General features: G+C 42.1%; 1 protein-coding gene and 1 long non-coding RNA gene across 2 annotated transcripts in view; one reads left to right on the top strand and one right to left on the bottom strand.

The window, feature by feature from the left end:
* The window catches only part of LOC309476005 (uncharacterized protein), a 220,006-nt gene that overhangs the window by 158,919 nt on the left and 40,629 nt on the right, over positions 1 to 20,458 (bottom strand). The window contains exons 5-6 of the mRNA XM_082139079.1: positions 19,151 to 19,235; positions 12,686 to 12,909 (exon numbers count right to left, since the gene is read on the bottom strand). Of these exons, the coding sequence (XP_081995205.1) occupies positions 12,686 to 12,909; positions 19,151 to 19,235 (309 nt within the window). The remainder of the gene's footprint in view (positions 1 to 12,685; positions 12,910 to 19,150; positions 19,236 to 20,458) is intronic.
* LOC309476456 overlaps positions 1 to 20,458 on the top strand; it is a 59,518-nt gene that overhangs the window by 20,707 nt on the left and 18,353 nt on the right. The window lies entirely within an intron of this gene.

Genomic DNA, 20,458 nt, shown 5'->3' with positions numbered 1-20,458 from the left:
CTGTTGCCTTGGCTTTTGGCTTGCTTAGTTGCGGACATTTAATATTCAACAATATTATTGATCTGCCTTACTTAAGGTGGAAGATGATGCAATTTTCTTCTAGAAAAAAACGTTGTTGTATTATTTTCATGTTATCACTGTAAAGCTGCTTTGATACAATCTGTATTGTAAAAAGGTGCTATATAAATAAAGGTGACTTAACTATTGCAAATTGTATCAGTGATCGTTAATTTTCCATAATTAAAAAAAAAAATCAAATGTACAGTATTTTACAAATTAATGTTCTAGTAGTAATTAATGATTTGGTACTGCTGCAGGTTTCAAAACACTACTTTAGTTGGCTGAACTTATTGGATGTAGTTTAGAAAACTTAACTTTAGTTGACTTAACTTAAATTCGAAGTTAACTTAACTAAATTAAATCAGTTTATTGTACTTCATAACTTGTCAGGTAAACTTTTCCAAATTTGTCAGGTTCACTTTTATAAATAAGTTAGTTTAACTTAAAGGGGTCATATAATGCCATTTTTGTACAAGCTAATATGATTCTTTAGGGTCTAAATTAAAAGTTTGTAATATACTTTAATTAAAAATTCTCATTAGTATTGTAAGAAAACACTAATTTTACCTGGTCAAAAACAGCTCTGTTTTCAGCACGCCGTTTCAGTGCATGTGTCTTTAAATGATAATGAGCTTTGCTCACCCCGCCCCTCTGTTCTGTGGGTACACCGTATTACGCCGCCTTCACACTGGCAGTTGAAATCAGCTCCATAATACGCAATACGCCCCCAACGGACGTCGTACTACACCGTTGAAAAGCTTCGGAAGCGAGTAGAACAAAAATGGCGGAGAGATTAACGGTTGATTTTGTCAGTGTCAGAATGTACAATTCTGTATGATCTCTCTGATGATGAGGGTTATAGAGACATTAATCGGAAGGCTGCTGCGTGGAGGAAAGTTCCCCAGGACGTTGATATGTCAGGTCGGCTAAATGTGATATTGGTATATAGGGCTTTTAATTGTATTAACTGCCCTAATAACATTAGAAAATCATGAAAATAAAAAAATTACATGACAACTTATCGTTATAAAATCATTATTTATTTTATTAAAAGTTGAGAATTCAGTTTTGTTTATCAATACCATAGCAACGCTAACTTCCGCTGGAATTGTCGGATAGGAACCGTCCGTAGCCTTTCGCAAGAGTTCAATTTTTTGAACGCATCCGGATGACCAACGGACACGATTTTTTTCGCACCGCACTCGTTCGGACCCGGTTCGCACCCATTCGCATGCGGTCTGTGAATCTCCATAGGAAATGAATGACTTCCGGTCGTTTCGTAGCCGTATCGGAGCTGATTTCAACTGCCAGTGTGAAGGCGGCGTTAGACATTCTCTGACCGTATCTAACACAATAACCACGTGTTATTCGTTATAAACGTGGGATTATGAATTATATTGAGAACGTCGTACATAGAAAACATGCCGTAATGTACCCTGAGTGTAAACCTTCAAGACATTCATCGTGAAGCCTGCAGCAAGGTTTGCAAATTTCGCAAAAATTAATATAAATACTAATATAAAGGTTAATAAAACATTACACTCACATCTTCTGGAGGTTCAGCAGGAACACGTTGATACCGATCCGTTTTTTCTCGTTTGTGAAGCTGTCTGGTGTGAAATGATTCGCGCAAACATGAAAGCACAGACGATCGTGGGGAATCCCCGTGAGGGAATCCCCGCGTCAATCCTTTGGGCATATCCTTCAAAAACAAAACTCAGCCACTGCTTCTTCAACGGCTCGGATTTAGGAACATCCAAATGACTGCTGTGTTCCTTATTACATCTAAGAACAGAACACCACAATCGCTTAGACGCCATTCTACTCCAGCATATCAACAATGGCGGACTACTATGACGACGGCTGTCACAGCTTGTTCAGGGCGGGTCTTGTGTTGAAACACGGCTGTCAATCACAATAGCGGGAGGGGCGTACGATCTTATGACGTCACAATATCGAACGGCTTGATTTCAGAGATGGTCAAACATATAAGGAGATTAAAACAAAACCACTGGATGGATTTTTATCATGATAGGATGGTTGTGTACAGGCACTGCCAACAGACATTTCAGTGCAATCAACTTGTAAAAGTGCATGTTCCATTATATGACCCCTTTAAAAATATCCATGCAAAAAGATAACAAAAAATAATGAGTTAAGTCAACAAAAAAATTTTTTACAGTGCAAAGAAACCCAAAATCACTGGACTGAATGACTACTGACCTGGGGCCTCATGTACAAAGACTTGCGTTGAATTCATACTAAAACATTGCGTACGGACAAAGCTGTAAATGTGCGTACGCACAAAAAAACCCAGATGTATGAATCTCTGCGTACGAAGGATCCCACGCATATTCTCTTTGTACATCCCAGTTAACGTAAAATTGAGCGCACATGCACGAGCACAACGCCCCACCCAGTCTCCTCCCTTAATTTAATTAATTTAAATATGGTAATGAGTCCACTTTGGCAAAAGAAAGCAGTAAGAAAATGGCGGCAAGAAACGAAACTTTACAGAGAGTGAATTGGAGGTGCTACTATCTAGGTGGAACTTTGTCCTCCGGAATTAATAACAAAAGGAAAAAATATGAGTGGGAGAGTTTGGCTGATGCTGAAAGTCGCACTGTAGAGTAGACTGAGTACAGTTGAGACACTTTTTGCGTTTTGATTTTTTCACACAAAAATAGACACTGAAAAGAAGTGAATTTCCACATGACACGCCACATGACATTTCATTACCTTGTAGACTAAGATATTATCAATCAATAATACCCACAAGTAGTTTATATTTTCCACAATTAGCTCATAAAAATAAGGTGCTTTTTGTCTCAACTTTGTCTCAACTGTACCCATATCATGTGGTACAGTTTAGACAGTGCATGGTACAGACACCCCATTTTTAATGATGTGAAGGTAACTAACCATTCATTGTAAATAAATAAAAAAATAAAGACAAATAAAGAAAATAACAATTGGGCAACATTTTTGTTTATTCATCCATTTATATTCATTCATTTTATTTAAATTAGCACTGGTTAAAATGTATAAAGCAAGAACAAGATTATGTAACAATACACAGTTTAAATATCACAAATATCACATTTTATTTTCATTTGCATCCTATGCTGGCTAATTACGGCGTTTAAACTGTTATCATAACACTGAACAACTAAACAATGTGTTTCCTAATAGAACTCTATCGGGGGTACAGTAGATATGTCTCAACTATCCCCCGCTGGCCACCTCGCACATTTCTCTAGATTTTGCAATTACCTTGCATGACACAATACCATGAAATACAGAATAACGTTTGTGGAGATACCAGTTACGTTTAACAGTCACATAAGGATAATAAGCTATTCATTGTGGAGAGTGCATGGTGAAGTGAACGTCATAAAAAAAAACTTTCCCCGATACCTTCGGATCGGAGATGCGTCCGTTGTTCAAATTTCCCACGATCAAAGAGGACACTAATACGCACGTGCACAGCAAAAATCACAACTTGTGCTTGCTGCGAACGCAAGTTAAGGTGTCTCAACTGTACACATGTCTCAACTGTACACAGTCTACCCTAAATGACCTTAAAAAGAAATGGTCTGATATAAAGGTGGACATTACACCAAAGCTGCCATTGCCATAGACTAAGGGTTGTATCAATTTGCATATGCTTTTATATGTTCTTACTTAATTGCAAAATTGATAGAATATTCCCATAAGGCTCGACAATATATGTCAATTATTTTATAAATTGCAAATTATTAGCAATGCTTCCCACAGGTGGTGGGAGACGGAGACTTGTAGAACAATTCGTTGTGTAATGTTTGCAACTTCACTTCATTGCCTGTAAGAGTCGCCAACGGACAAAAACAATGAGAAATGTACGTACGCCAGACATGAAATTGGCGTGGAGGAACGCACATTCTCGCGTTAATTTCACTGTTAGTACATACGACCGTGAGCGTGAAAGCTGGCGTACGCAACGTTTTTGTGCGTACGCAAGATTGATACATGAGGCCCCTGTTGTCTTAACATCTGTGGTCATGAAGTCATTTGAAAGACTGGTGCTGGCACACCTGGAGGACCTCACTGGACCCTTGCTGGACAGTTTGCTTATCGAGCAATCAGGTCTGTGGATGATGCAGTCAACCTGGGACTGCATTATATCCTACAACATCTGGACAAACCAGGGACTGTGAGGATCCTGTTTGTGGACTTCAGCTCGGCCTTCAACACCATCATACCAAACATCCTCCTGTCCAAATGAACCCAGCTCCCTGTGCTCGCCTCCATCTGTCAGTGGATCACCAGCTCCCTGTGCCCGCCTCCATCTGTCAGTGGATCACCAGCTCCCTGTGCTCGCCTCCATCTGTCAGTGGATCACCAGCTTCCTGTGCTCGCCTCCATCTGTCAGTGGATCACCAGCTCCCTGTGCCCGCCTCCATCTGTCAGTGGATCACCAGCTCCCTGTGCTCGCCTCCATCTGTCAGTGGATCACCAGCTCCCTGTGCCCGCCTCCATCTGTCAGTGGATCACCAGCTCCCTGTGCTCGCCTCCATCTGTCAGTGGATCACCAGCTCCCTGTGCTCGCCTCCATCTGTCAGTGGATCACCAGCTCCCTGTGCTCGCCTCCATCTGTCAGTGGATCACCAGCTCCCTGTGCTCGCCTCCATCTGTCAGTGGATCACCAGCTCCCTGTGCTCGCCTCCATCTGTCAGTGGATCACCAGCTCCCTGTGCTCGCCTCCATCTGTCAGTGGATCACCAGCTCCCTGTGCCCGCCTCCATCTGTCAGTGGATCACCAGCTCCCTGTGCTCGCCTCCATCTGTCAGTGGATCACCAGCTCCCTGTGCCCGCCTCCATCTGTCAGTGGATCACCAGCTCCCTGTGCCCGCCTCCATCTGTCAGTGGATCACCAGCTCCCTGTGCCCGCCTCCATCTGTCAGTGGATCACCAGCTCCCTGTGCTCGCCTCCATCTGTCAGTGGATCACCAGCTTCCTGTGCTCGCCTCCATCTGTCAGTGGATCACCAGCTCCCTGTGCCCGCCTCCATCTGTCAGTGGATCACCAGCTCCCTGTGCTCGCCTCCATCTGTCAGTGGATCACCAGCTCCCTGTGCCCGCCTCCATCTGTCAGTGGATCACCAGCTCCCTGTGCTCGCCTCCATCTGTCAGTGGATCACCAGCTCCCTGTGCCCGCCTCCATCTGTCAGTGGATCACCAGCTCCCTGTGCTCGCCTCCATCTGTCAGTGGATCACCAGCTCCCTGTGCCCGCCTCCATCTGTCAGTGGATCACCAGCTCCCTGTGCCCGCCTCCATCTGTCAGTGGATCACCAGCTCCCTGTGCTCGCCTCCATCTGTCAGTGGATCACCAGCTCCCTGTGCTCGCCTCCATCTGTCAGTGGATCACCAGCTTCCTGTGCCCGCCTCCATCTGTCAGTGGATCACCAGCTCCCTGTGCCCGCCTCCATCTGTCAGTGGATCACCAGCTCCCTGTGCCCGCCTCCATCTGTCAGTGGATCACCAGCTCCCTGTGCCCGCCTCCATCTGTCAGTGGATCACCAGCTCCCTGTGCCCGCCTCCATCTGTCAGTGGATCACCAGCTCCCTGTGCCCGCCTCCATCTGTCAGTGGATCACCAGCTTCCTGACCGACCGGCAAAATCCTCATCCAGTTCTGGCGCCCCTAGGGGTGCGTTCTCTCCACTGCAGAAAATATTTATCAGTGCAGTCTCAACATGACTGTTTATTTTCTCTGAACACTTCAACATGTGGTAGCGAGGAGTACTTGGTCAATGGAGGCCGATTCAAGATGGCGGCGAGATCAGACGCGATTTGAATAGACCTGTAACGACTGTTGAAGATTGCTGCTCAAATTAACATTTAGAATTTAATTTTGCTGCTAAAAGTTTTTTTTCACTGATTGCTCGACTGTAGTGTTATTGAATTTCATAGTTTTTTTCTGCCGGTTTTTGGAAAAATAGCGTCTTATTATTCAAGCTAGTCATTGCTGACTCTGCAGCTAGCATAACAGCGCAATGGAAGTGGTGACAAATAAGGAAAAAACGAACTGCCCGAGAAACACACTCTTATGCATGCCAGGCCAGTGTTTTTGAGTAGTGTGTCTCATCTCCTAACACGCCTACAAAACCTCAAATGAAAAAGGCAAGAGGCAACGAAGAACAGCCATCGCTTCTGGAACTTCAGGATACCATCATCTCTGCCGTCATCGACAAGATAAACGAACGGGCAGATCAGACAGACAAGGCGGTACACTACAATACAGTCCAGATAGATGGTCTGAATAAGTCTTTGGACTTTTGTCATAAAGAAGTGGCAGATCTGAAAAAACAGAATAGCATCTTAAAAGCTTCATGCGAGACACTCCAGAGAAAAGTCAGTGAAATGGAAACTAAAGTAAATGAGAGTGATCGATACAGCCGACGACAGAACCTACGTTTGCACGGGATCCCAGAGAGAGAGGATGACAACTTGAAGTCTCGTGTGCAAGAGGTCTGCCGTGCGGTGCTGTCGGCTAGTGAGGTTGGAGCAGTGATGGAGGCAATCGACGTTGTCCACAGAATTGGGAGACGCAAAGATGGCAATTCCAATCAGCAACCAGTGATCATCCGGTTTGTGTCGAGAACAGCGAGAAACTTAATCTGGAGGGCATCTAAGAAGAGTGAGTTCCTGAGCAGCAAGAAGCTTCGTTTCAAAGAAGACCTGACCGCTGAAGACAGAGCCATTCGCGGCCGGCTCTGGCCAACTGTAGAAGCGGCAAGAAAGAGAGGAGAGAAGGCTTATTTCGTGGGGATCAGAGCATTTGTGAATGGAAACGAAATTAAAGACACCTGAAAAGGAAAGATCCTGTATGCTCTGTTGAAGTGCAACCATATCTTAAGGTAACCCCCCATGTGTAATAAGGGGCATTGAGGCAGCTAATGATTACATTAGAGCAGTTATCTCTGCAGTTTTCATTTGGGAGTAACCGGTCAGCAGGGGTCGCTATTTTACAGGGAAACTTTAAAGGGCACATTATTAAACATTTAGCAGATTCAAATGGGAGATGGGTAATACTGGTTGTTGATGTAGATCATTCCCAATTCATTATTATAAACATCTATGCGTGTAACAACAAAAAAGACAACAAGCTATTATTTACAACAATAGAAAATAAAATTAACCAGCTGATTACAACTTTTCCTACTGCTAAGATTATATGGGGAGGTGATTTTAATACAGTTATGGATGGAAATCTGGATAGGTGGCCTCCAAGAAACAGTTCTTCAGATGAGTTGGAGAATGTATATCAAAGGTTGAGTCTTGTTGATATCTGGAGACACAAAAATCCCAACAACAGCATATATACTTGGAGTAATAAAGATAGGTCACAGCAGTCCCGTATAGATTTCTGGTTGATCTCTTCGGATATCGATGACAAGATGGTTTCAGTTCATATAGAACCTACTGTTCTCACAGATCACCAAGCCATTTATATAAAGATAGATTTAATAATACTTAGTTACAGACCAAACAGAGATTATTGGAAATTAAACCAAATGCTATTACAAAATAAACAATTTAAGGATGATGACGCCGTGATAATTGGAAAATATTGGAGAAAAGCTAGTCTTGATGACAACTTTGGAAGCTGCTGGGAGCTGATGAAATTTGAAGTTCGTAAGTTAGCTATAATACTAGGGAAGAAAATAGCCAAAGACAAGAGAGAGGAAGAATCCAGAGTTATCACTAGATTAATAAAGCTATCAGAGAAAGTTAATTTAACTGGATGTGAGTTTACAGAACTAACTTCTTTACAACTTAAATTGGACAAGATGTATGAAGACAAAGCTAAAGGGGCTTTTGTCAGATCTAGGAGGAAATGGCTTGAAAAAGGGGAAAAATGCACTAAATATTTCTTTAATCTAGAAAAAAGAAACTTTGAAGTATCATCCCTAAGTAAATTCAATGAAAAAATCAATGATGTCTGTGATGATAAGATCCAGATATCAAAATACGTTGCTGATTTTTATCAAAGATTGTACTCTACTGATGTCGAAAATGCAAAAAATATGGATCTCTTCCTAAAAAGTAAACAAAATTATATTGATGTCATTGACGATGGCTTTAAATTGGTTTGTGACAGAGAGATTTGTTTATCAGAAGTGCAAAAATGTATTGCCTCTCTAAAAGAAAATAAATCGCCAGGGAATGATGGGCTAATAAGTGAATTTTACAAGGTTTTTGACCAATTGTTAGCTCCTTTTTTAGTTAAAGTTTATATAGAAGCCATTAAGAAAGGGGAACTCCCACCAACTATGCGACAAGGACTTATTAAACTGATACCCAAACCAAACAAAGATAAATGAAGTATTGAAAATTGGAGACCAATTAGTTTATTGAATAGTGATGCTAAAATATTTGCACTAATTTTTGCTAAAAGATTAAAATCAGGGTTAGATGATATAATTGATGAAGAACAATCAGGCTTTATGCCAGGCCGGAATATAGGTAATAATATACGTTTGATTTTGGATATGATTGATTACAATGAATACATAGTAGATGATAGTTTTGTCCTATTTGTCGATTTTTATAAAGCATTTGACACAGTTAGTCATTATGTTAAAAACGATCAAATGCTTTGGTTTTGGAGAACAGTTTTTAAAGGCTATTCAAACTCTATACAGAGGATGTAACAGCTCAGTTAAACTTGCTCATGGCACAACTCCTAGATTTGAGGTCGGTCGTGGAATACCACAAGGATTCCCTTTTTCTCCTTGTTACACAAATCATGGCCAGACATATTCAAAATGCCCAGTTCCAAGGTATATTGACATTAGGTACAGAATTAAAAATTTCACAGTTAGCGGATGACACGGCATTATTTCTCCGTAATAAGCACGAGGTTATCAAAGCAATTGATTCTATCACAAAATTCTCAGAAGTCCCGGGTTTAAGAATGAATCTAAATAAATCTGCCTTGTTGTCACTAAAGGAATGTGACTTATCAGACATAAGTGGTATTCCTGTTAAAAATACAATAACATACTTGGGGGTTATCATTGATAAAAATGAAAAAAGGCGTTGTAATCTCAATTTTGACCCCATAGTAGAGAAAATAAGGAAAAGATTGAATATATGGTTGATGAGGGAGTTTTATTGTCTAAGGCAGAAGGGATATCACGTGCCGTCTATCTATCTTTATCCATGGGAATGCCAGCTAGTGTATATAAAAAACTTGATAAGATCTTATTTAATTTCATTTGGAGGAATAGATCCCATTATTTACGTAAAGATATTTTATGTAATTTAAGGAAAGATGGTGGTCTTGAAGTGTTGACTTTTGAAACCTTAAGTAATTCCTTTTTGGTGAGATGGTTAAGTCATTTAATTAAGGAAGCAGAGAGTATTTGGAACACCTTTCCCAAACAGATTTTTGATTCACTGGGAGGATTAAACTTCTTGTTGAAATGTGATTTTAAAATTGAGAAGTTACCTGTGAAGTTGGCCAACTTTCACAAGCATGCCCTGTTAGCCTGGAAAATGGTCTACAAACACAATTTTTCTCCCACGAACTGTTATATTTGGAACAACAGGAATATTCAATATAAAAATAAATCTATATATTACCAAAGATGGGTTGATAACAACATTCTATTAGTTGAACAACTCATGAACACAGAAGGTCAGTTACTAACATACGACGAGTTTCTTTCAAAAGCTAAATGTCCTGTCTCCCCTAAGGAGTATGCTATCGTTTTTGATGCTGTGCCAAGAAATATCATTCAGATTTTAAAATATAACTCAACTGGTGTAAGTGGCAATTATTTGACTACACAAGAAATTGTCCTTGGCGACATTGACATCACTACCAAAAAATGCCCAAACAAATACATTAGGAATCTAATGCACACTAAAACACTTCCTGCAGCGAGATCCTTTTGGGCTTCTCAGTTTGAAGGAATCAAATGGGAAAGAATGTGGTTAATTGGGGACAAGTTCCTCTTAAATAATAAAATAAAGGAGGTGTCTTATAAAATTGTACATAGAATATACCCAGCAAAGAAAACTTTAGAGAGATTTAAAATTGACATTGAATATTCCTGTACCTTTTGTGGTAATTATGATGAAACAATTTGTCATCTGTTTTATGATTGTACATACAGTAAGATATTTTGGAGAGATGTTGAAAACTATATAAGACGTAAAACTGGACAAACTTTAACATTGAGGGGAAAAGATGTGTTTATTTACTTTGAAGATGGTGGAATAGATAAGGATTTTTCTTTTTTTGTCCAATTGTTTTTAGTCTTAGGAAAATTCCATATTCATAAGAAGAAATGGGCAGAGTCCAAACCAAATTTTGAACACCTTTTAGCAGAGCTAAAACAATATCACACCACTGTAAGAGGTCTTAAAAATAGAAAGGCTATTAAGACCGATCTTGTACTCTCTAAATATGTTTAATTTGCATCCTTTTATGTAATTTGGTCTCGTTTTATTTTTATTTTTATTTTATTTTGTGGTTATTGTTTGTCTTGTATGCCTGTTTTAGTAGTGTATTTTGTGTATCAACCCTGGCATAAACAGATGTTGTTGTATTGTATTGTTAATACTGAATAAAAAAATATATATAAAAAAAAAACCCTTCAACGTGGTTTTATTCTTCATTACTCGTTTCACAGTATTCGTCACATAATACTGAACACAGCGCCATCTAGTGGCTTTCTTGAGTAACAGACACAATCACTGGATCTCATTACAGATTCTGAGTAAATAACTCCTGATAACATGTGAGTTCAGGGTGAGCCACTAGATGGAGGTGTTGCTCCTCAGACGAGACCACAGAGACAAATCACACTAGAGATTTAAAGACTTTATCGTTCCCTGTTGGAGGAAATGGAGCATCGATATGTTGTGTTTATGTATTTCACTGTGATCTCAAAGCATATTATAATGTGTCCAAAATCAGTATTTTCTCAGGATAAAGGAGAAGCTGGGGGAAGTTGTTTGTTTATTACTGTAGATAGAAAAAAACGTATCAGTATAGTTAAACAATATTTTAATAATGTAAAGCTTTATATGTTCTGTATATGTTCGATTTACCAGGGGCATCTTATCCCTCTTTTAACATTTAACAACTAAATTAGCAAATGTTTCGGTTTAATTCCTTTCACAACACACTGGCTGATTCATCATCCTGCAGTGCACATGCTAAACTTACATCTAAATACGGTACAATTTAAAAATAAATACACATTGTCCTTAATAAGGGAGGCATCTACCATTTAGGTAGCCTACTAATATAATCCCACATGTGTGTTTTTATAATGCTAAAATTCACATTTGAGTAGTAAATAAGGTACAAAGGTGTAGCTACCTTAAAGGTGCAATGTGTGTTTTTTCTGAGGATCTAATGGCAGAAATGCAATATAAGATCCATAACTATGTTTTCAGTGGTGTATAAAGACCTTACTTAATGAACCGTTATGTTTGTATTAACTTAGAATGAGTCATTTATATCTACATAACCGCGGCCACCCCTTTCTATGAAGGTCGACATATCGTGACGTCATGTTTCTACCGTAGCCGACAGCGAACAAACAGCGCTACAGAGTACAGAGTTAATACAATACGAAAACTTTTTAGAATAATATTTTAGCTGTATATGCTGTTTATACCGGAATATATTGATATAAAAACAAACTAATTGGTAATATTAAAAATAAATAGGCCTACATAATGTTTTTACAGATAGGCTATAAGAAGCACCTGTGAAAAAAGTAGAAATAAAGCTGTATACGGTACACTGCTGAAATATTTAAAATATACATAAAGTTTGTATTCCTCTGAATAAATCATGAGAGACTCTTGAACCTCAGAGTGAGAAACTTTATTGATAAAGGCAAGAAAATACATATGACAAATATACAGCAGTAGTAAAGTGAGATCTGTGTCTCTATTCAACATTTTTTTATATCTGAGAGAAATATAAACAATAAAGTGACACTGTTAAAATCTGACACTGAAAGAGCACAAACTCAAATAATCATCAGTATTTATTATGAAAAAAACACTAGAAGAACAAAAACACACTTGAAGAACCTTTAAAGTTCAGCGTTCTGCTTTAGATTTCAATACTTCCTGAAAAAGATGAACATAAAAAGCCATAAATTAATAAATCTCACAGATACTTATATATGCAAAATCAGTTTGTGAGAAATGACATCATCAATCATGTACCTGATGTGTGAATATGTGCTTGATCTCGTTCAGCTCTTCTGGATCTGATCTCATAAACCATAATAATGACAGTAGCCACGCCCACCAGAGCAGAGAGGACCAATCGGATCACAGCTTCAGTAGGACCACAACAGTGGACAGAGTCTGAGGAATAAACACATCAAACTGAGATCAGATCAGTCAATAAACACTAATATCAGCGCCGACATCATCTAATATTTCTGAATACACAGAAATATGATCAAATCTAATCAACAATCTTATAATCGGTTCAAAGTGAGTTTTTATACGGTCTGTCATCTCAAACTGTAAAAGATTCAACAATTCAACATGTAAATAGTAAATAAGAATATTTGAAGGAGAAGAAAAATGATCTCTACTCACCATAGACAGAAACTCTGAATGCTTTTGATGAGAATCTTCCTGTACTCATCAGTAGTTTATAATCTCCTTCATGTTCAGTTGTGGTGTTTGTGATGGTCAGAGATCCAGTTTGATTGTCCAGCTTCAGTCTGTCTCTGAATCTCCCATCAAGAACATCATCATATACAGTGATTCTGTCGGCCCGTTTATTGATTTCAGCTATTAAAGTGTTTTCATCTCCAAACCTCCACTGAATCAGATCATAATAATAATTCTTCATTTCAGTAAGATCAGAGTTTAGAGAGACTGAATCTCCCTCCTTCACTGACACTGACTTCACTTCATCTGTCAAACACACAGAGAACAAACAGAAACAGGGTTTGCAAAGATTAATACTGTTAAATCCAAGCTTTGAGTTGATTTCATGTTTCTTTCTTGTGAATAGATAATAGTTATAATACGTGTGTGTGTGTGTGTGTGTGTGTGTGTGTGTGTGTGTGTGTGTGTGTGTGTGTGTGTGTGTGTGTGTGTGTGTGTGTGTGTGTGTGATGGCCACAGGGAGGCTGAAGGAGGAGCCGAAGGGGAAAGGCCTTAAAGACAGGAAGCCACAGTCTCTGGGGTGGCGGAGAGGGCAAACAGTCTTTTGACCGTGTGTGTGTGTGTGAGTGTGTGTCACGGTTCATGAATCGGCTGTCTCAATTCTGATGTGTGTGTGTGTGTGTCTGTATGTGGGCGTGGTTACTCATTGTAGTGATTAGTGTTGCCAGCTGTTATCAATCCCCGTTCCCTTTATATGTGCAGTAATTCCCATCTCATGTTGTCAGATCGTTGTGGTTTCCCCGGTGTCGTGTCCTGTTCCCGTGTGGCTCTCTGTTTCCCTGCTGTGGCTTTCGTCGTGTGGATTCGTTGTGTTCCGTCACCTCGTCTGGATGTTCCACTGGTTCCTGGTTTCCTGAGCACGCTTCACTTCACCACCACCGGAGGCCATCGAAGTCCCTGTGCCACAATCGTCATCTGAGTGTGTTTTCCCCGACCTGTGTTTGTGCGTTTTCTAACCATTAATAAACGCCTTTTACTTGCAATTGTATCCGTTCTGATTTCCTCACAGAACGATCTGACCAAATATGGATGCAGCAAGCGAGACTCGTCTGAGTGAATTCATCTCCCATAGCATCACGCGTATGGATCAACAAGAGGAGAGCATATCTAACACAGGTCGTGCGGTCCAAGCACTCGTGGCACAGGTGTCCGAGCTCACCCAACAGTTACAACATCTACGAGCTCCCACTGCGCTGCCCACACCGCCCGTTCCCCCACCACCAGCACCAGCGGCAGAGAATCAACCTGAGCCTCGTCTACCCACACCGGAAGGGTATTCTGGTGAGCCTGAATTCTGCAGAGCTTTTCTTACGAGATGTTCCATGCATTTTGCCTTACAGCCGCGCACCTTTCATAGTGAATCCTCCAAGGTGGCGTTTGTACTGACACTGCTGTCAGGAAGGGCATCTCTCTGGGGAACGGCGGTGTGGGAGAATAAGGACGACTGCTGCACCTCGTTCCAGGCACTCTCCGAGGAGATGAGGAGGGTTTTCGATCGCGCAGTGGCGGGTAAGGAGGCGGCCAGATTACTCGCCGATCAGCGTCAAGGTGAAGGCTCGGTGTCGGATTACTCCATCCGTTTCCGCACCCTGGCCGCAGAGTGCCATTGGAACGAGGAGGCGCAGTGGGACAGATTCCTGCATGGGCTGGCTGACCGCGTTCTTAGAGAAATCTACGTTTTGGACCTCCCTGAGACACTTAATGGACTGGTGGAGCTGGCGTTAAGAGTGGACGCTCGCCTGAATCGTGTGACTGGACTGACACGTCCTAATCGTCTCCAGCACAGCGCGGAGGACCACCAGCCCAGTGGAGCGAGCGCGGTCAGCCCTGTTTCCGACCACGAGCCCATGCAGGTAGGGAGAGCTCGGCTTTCCCGGGAGGAGAGGGAAAGGCGGAGATCCCAAGGACTCTGTCTGTACTGCGGCCGGGCTGGTCACTTTATCCATTCATGTCCGGTAAAAGAGCAAGCCCGATAGTAAGTATGAGGCTACTATCGGGTGGGATCTCCGCCGAGAAGACCTCATCACCATCATCGACCCTCCTCCCGGTAAGACTGAGATGGCCAACGTCCACACACAGCACTCAAGCACTACTGGATTCGGGAGCGGAAGGTAATTTCATGGACTTCAAACTTGCACTCAAACTTCAGATTCCCATCACTCCCCTTCCGCACAAGATAACCGTCAACGCACTCAATGGACAGGAACTTCCCCGGATTACTCATGCTACCGAGATCATCACTCTCATCACTTCTGGCAATCACACCGAACGCATATCATTTCTCCTCATGGACTCACCACTTGCACCAGTGGTTCTGGGACACCCGTGGCTTACTCGACACAATCCTCGGGTCGACTGGCGCACTAACACTATTTCCACATGGAGTAACCACTGTCATGAGTCCTGTTTGATGTCGGCTTGTTCTTCTGTGTCTGGTTCTGTGTTTCAGAGTGAGGCAGCGGATTTATCTAACGTGCCCGCGGAGTACCTCGACCTGAAGGAGGTGTTCAGTAAGTCTCGTGCTGCTTCTCTTCCTCCGCATCGTTCCTATGACTGTGCGATAGATCTACTGCCAGGTAAATCTCCGCCTAAAGGCAAACTTTACTCTCTTTCTGTTCCCGAGAGGGAGGCCATGGAGAAATATATTTCTGATTCTCTGGCCTCTGGGTTCATCCATCCTTCCTCTTCTCCTGCGGGGGCGGGGTTCTTTTTCGTTGGGAAGAAGGATGGTTCTCTGCGACCTTGTATTGATTACCGAGAGCTGAACAACATCACGGTAAAGAATTCTTATCCTTTGCCGTTGATGTCTTCAGCTTTCGAGAGGTTGCAGGGAGCATCCATTTTCACGAAACTGGACTTACGCAATGCATATCATTTGGTTCGCATCAGGAAGGGGGATGAATGGAAAACCGCTTTTAATACCCCTAGGGGGCACTTTGAATATTTGGTTATGCCTTTCGGGCTTTCCAACAGCCCAGCGGTTTTCCAAGCACTCGTGAATGACGTGTTGAGAGACATGGTAGATCAATTCATATATGTTTACCTGGATGACATATTGATTTTTTCCTCGTCTCTCCAGGAACACGTTCAACACGTCAGACGAGTGCTCCAGAGACTATTAGAGAATGGGCTTTTTGTCAAGGCGGAGAAGTGCGCGTTTCATGCACAGTCTGTTCCCTTCCTAGGGTACATCATCTCTTCTGAGGGAGTGCGCATGGATCCTGACAAGGTTAAGGCTGTGGTAGATTGGCCAAGTCCAGATTCCCGTAAGGCCCTACAGCGGTTTCTGGGGTTCGCCAATTTTTACCGGCGTTTCATTCGTAATTTCAGCCAACTAGTCGCACCTCTGACTGCCTTGACCTCCCCCCGAACGACGTTCAGGTGGTCGAACACTGCCGAGGCAGTGTTCAACAACCTCAAAAGTCGCTTCGTTTCGGCTCCCATTCTGGTCACCCCTGATTCCACACGTCAGTTCGTGGTGGAGGTCGACGCGTCAGAGGTGGGAGTAGGAGCAGTGCTTTCACAACGCGCTTCCTCAGATGACAAGATGCATCCCTGCGCGTTTTTTTCTCATCGACTATCGCCTGCCGAACGTAATTATGACATTGGTAACAGAGAGTTGTTGGCAGTAACGTTAGCGTTGGAGGAGTGGCGTCATTGGTTAGAGGGTTCGGGGGTACCCTTTATCGTTTGGACCGATCATAAGAATCTGGAATACATCAGATCTGCTAAAAGACTCAACTCCAGGCAGGCTCGGTGGGCTCTTTTTTTCGGACATTTTGATTTTGTTCTCTCGTACCGCCCGGGTTCCAAAAACATCAAACCCGACTCTTTATCTCGTATTTTTTATCCATCCGAACGCCCGGTGACTCCCGAGTGTATTTTACCTGAGAAAGTTGTCATCTCCACTCTGGTATGGGAGGTCGAATCGAGGGTCAAGACAGCCCTAGAAGGGGTAACGCCTCCGCCTGGTTGCCCACCGGGTCGTTTGTTTGTTCCGGAGGGGTTACGGTCCGACGTTATTCGATGGGGTCATTGCTCCAACGTGGCTTGTCATCCAGGAGTGACTCGTACCAGTTTTTTAGTTAAGCAACGATTCTGGTGGCCATTAATGGCTCGCGACATTCACGATTTTGTGTTGGCTTGTTCAGTCTGTGCCACTGGTAAGACATCTAACCAACCCCCAGATGGGTTACTTCGACCGCTGTCTGTCCCTTCGAGACCCTGGTCCCATATCGCTCTAGATTTTGTCACCGCCCTCCCGCCTTCCAATGGCATGACGGTTGTTTTAACCGTAGTGGACCGGTTCTCGAAGGCGGCACATTTCATCCCCTTGCCCAAATTACCTTCAGCCAAGGAGACAGCGGTCGCAGTCATAGATTACGTCTTTCGGTTACATGGCCTCCCGATGGACGTGGTCTCTGACAGGGGTTCCCAATTCGTATCCAAATTTTGGCGAGAATTTTGTAAATTACTGGGGGCCACGGTCAGTCTGTCCTCGGGCTATCATCCCCAGAGCAATGGCCAGTCTGAACGAGCCAATCAGGACCTCGAGAGAATGTTGCGATGTTTGGTTGCCAAGAATCCGTCATCCTGGAGCCAACAGCTTTCTATGGTGGAGTACGCCCACAATTCGTTACCAGTGTCATCCACGGGCCTCTCGCCATTTAAGTGTAGTTTAGGTTACCAGCCACCAATTTTTCCGAGTCTGGAATCTGAAGTCGCGGTCCCCTCCGCTCACGCATTCGTCCAGAGGTGCCGCCGTACTTGGACTAGAGCCCGTGAGACTCTACTCCAAGCAGGGGGGCGCATGAAGGCCAAGGCCGACCGCCACCGGTCAAAGCCTCCCGTCTACGTCGTGGGTCAAAAAGTGTGGCTTTCAACCAAGAATATTCCGCTCCGCTCCGTGTTTAACAAGTTAGCTCCCAAATTCATTGGCCCGTTTCTTGTCACCAAGATTATTAGTCCGGTGACAGTCCAACTCAAACTCCCTCCTGCGTACAGGAGAATTCACCCCGCCTTCCATGTGTCCAAAGTCAAGCCCGTGTTTTATTCTCACATTAATCCTCCTGCCCCGGTTCCCCCCCCCCGCCGCGACTCGTAGATGGGGAACTTACTTATTCGGTTCGTCGTATTCTGGATTCGAGACGGAGGGGACGCGGATTTCAGTACTTGGTGGACTGGGAGGGTTACGGTCCAGAGGAGAGAAGTTGGGTACCTGCTAGAGACATTCTGGATCACTCCCTTATCGATGATTACAATCGACAGGTAAGGTTATCTGGGAACGCCAGGAGGCGTTCCTAGGGGAGGGGGTACTGTCACGGTTCATGAATCGGCTGTCTCAATTCTGATGTGTGTGTGTGTGTGTCTGTATGTGGGCGTGGTTACTCATTGTAGTGATTAGTGTTGCCAGCTGTTATCAATCCCCGTTCCCTTTATATGTGCAGTAATTCCCATCTCATGTTGTCAGATCGTTGTGGTTTCCCCGGTGTCGTGTCCTGTTCCCGTGTGGCTCTCTGTTTCCCTGCTGTGGCTTTCGTCGTGTGGATTCGTTGTGTTCCGTCACCTCGTCTGGATGTTCCACTGGTTCCTGGTTTCCTGAGCACGCTTCACTTCACCACCACCGGAGGCCATCGAAGTCCCTGTGCCACAATCGTCATCTGAGTGTGTTTTCCCCGACCTGTGTTTGTGCGTTTTCTAACCATTAATAAACGCCTTTTACTTGCAATTGTATCCGTTCTGATTTCCTCACAGTGTGTGTGTGTCACGTGTGTGCTGTATTGGTTCCATGACGTGACAAGCCGATTGCTACCATATAAGAAACTACGTTAGTTTAATTGTTTGTTTAATTTACCTCAAGTTTTTTGTAACATTCTCAATAACAATAAATGTTCATTGGACCGACTGGATCAACTTCTACTCCTCATCTTTACAACTGCACGCATCAAGCTATATCCAGCTCAGCACACAGTGGCAAATAGAGAACAAAGATCCGACTGGAAAAAGCTACTACAAATACTGTTAAATCACTTTATAGTGGTTTACTAATCGAATAGTTTAAAATTGACATTAAAAATAAACAATATAAAATAAAATAAACAAAATCGTGTATGAATTCATTGACATTTTTTCATTAAAAAACAGGTGTAAACTTTTTTGAACTCACCAAAGACAGCGAGAATGAAATTCTTTCTCACACTGTTGATCCGTAGTTGATAAACTCCATCATGTTCAGCTCTGGTGTTTGTGATGGTCAGAGATCCAGTTTGATTGTCCAGCTTCAGTGTGTCTCTGAATCTCCCATCAAGAACATCATCATATACAGTGATTCTGTCGGCCAGTTTATTGATTTCAGCTATTACTATTAAAGTGTATTCATCTATAAACCCCCACTGAATCTCATCATCATCCTTCATTTCAGTAAGAGGAGAGTTTAGAGAGACTGAATCTCCCTCCTTCACTGACTCCAGGACTGAAACACCAAACACACACACACACACACACACACACACAGGGTTCATCACAGATTTAGACGGTCACTTGATGGTTTATAAAAGTAAATAGTTTGAAATTTAAATTTTAAATGAATTTCATCATTAAACACCAGAAGCAAAACGGAGTTTGAAATAATAATTGTATCTTTGTGCTGATTAAAATATAAAACAAGTGAAACTGATATTTAACTCACCAAAGACATCGAGAATGAACCTCTTGATCTCCCAGTTGATCTGTAGATAATAATCTCCAGTATGATCAGTTGTGGTGTTTGTGATGGTCAGAGATCCAGTTTGATTGTCCAGCTTCAGTCTGTCTCTGAATCTCCCATCAAGAACATCATCATATACAGTGATTCTGTCGACCGTTACATTCATTTCAGCTATTAAAGTGTGTTCATATCTAAACCACCACTGAATCACATCATAATCCTTCATTTCAGTAAGATCAGAGTTTAGAGAGACTGATTCTCCCTCCTTCACTGACACAAACTCCACTTCATCACCAATCACTCCTGAAGAACAGAGTTTTTCACAGATTAAAGCTTTAAAATCACTTGATGTTGGTTTGATGAAGCTTCACTAAAATACTTTTAATCATGTAAATGTGAAATTAATTTAATAATATTCTGCAGCAGCTCAAAGACAAATGATGATGAATGAAAAGAGAAATATATTTAAATATGGAACAATAACTAAAAAAGACACTTTTACTGTAATGTTTAATGTCACACTAAAACTAATGCTGTTGAGTATCTGAGCTTCATATTTATATTATTTTATTTAATCAATCCATAATAACTGAGTTTAGAGCTGAATACAAACTTGATCTGACAGTAAAATCACAGTTCAATTATTTCTATATGAGAATAACAGTGAATGTTGATCTTCTCTGACTAAATTAACCAGACATTTATTACATGGTACCAGAACAGAAGCAACTGAAGTCATAAAAACACATTTAAACTCACCATCCAGACGCCAGAAACACAAGCAGAGCAAAACAGGGAGAAACATCTTCATCGGTTTCAGTCCACAAATATGAAAAGACAAACTCTTCAAAACTGGTTCAGTAATAAACAGACGCGCTGATGTGAAGCTGCTCTGTAGTAAAGTGAAGTGAAACTCTACAATCAGTTAAAATAACTGTCTATTTATTCAGTGTTAATGCATGTGACCATCTAGCTCTATCTTAGCTGAT

This window comes from Leuciscus leuciscus, assembly GCF_965113295.1.
Source record: "Leuciscus leuciscus genome assembly, chromosome: 15".
Taxonomy (NCBI): Eukaryota; Metazoa; Chordata; class Actinopteri; order Cypriniformes; family Leuciscidae; genus Leuciscus; species Leuciscus leuciscus.
This window is presented reverse-complemented; position numbering and strand designations above follow the sequence as displayed.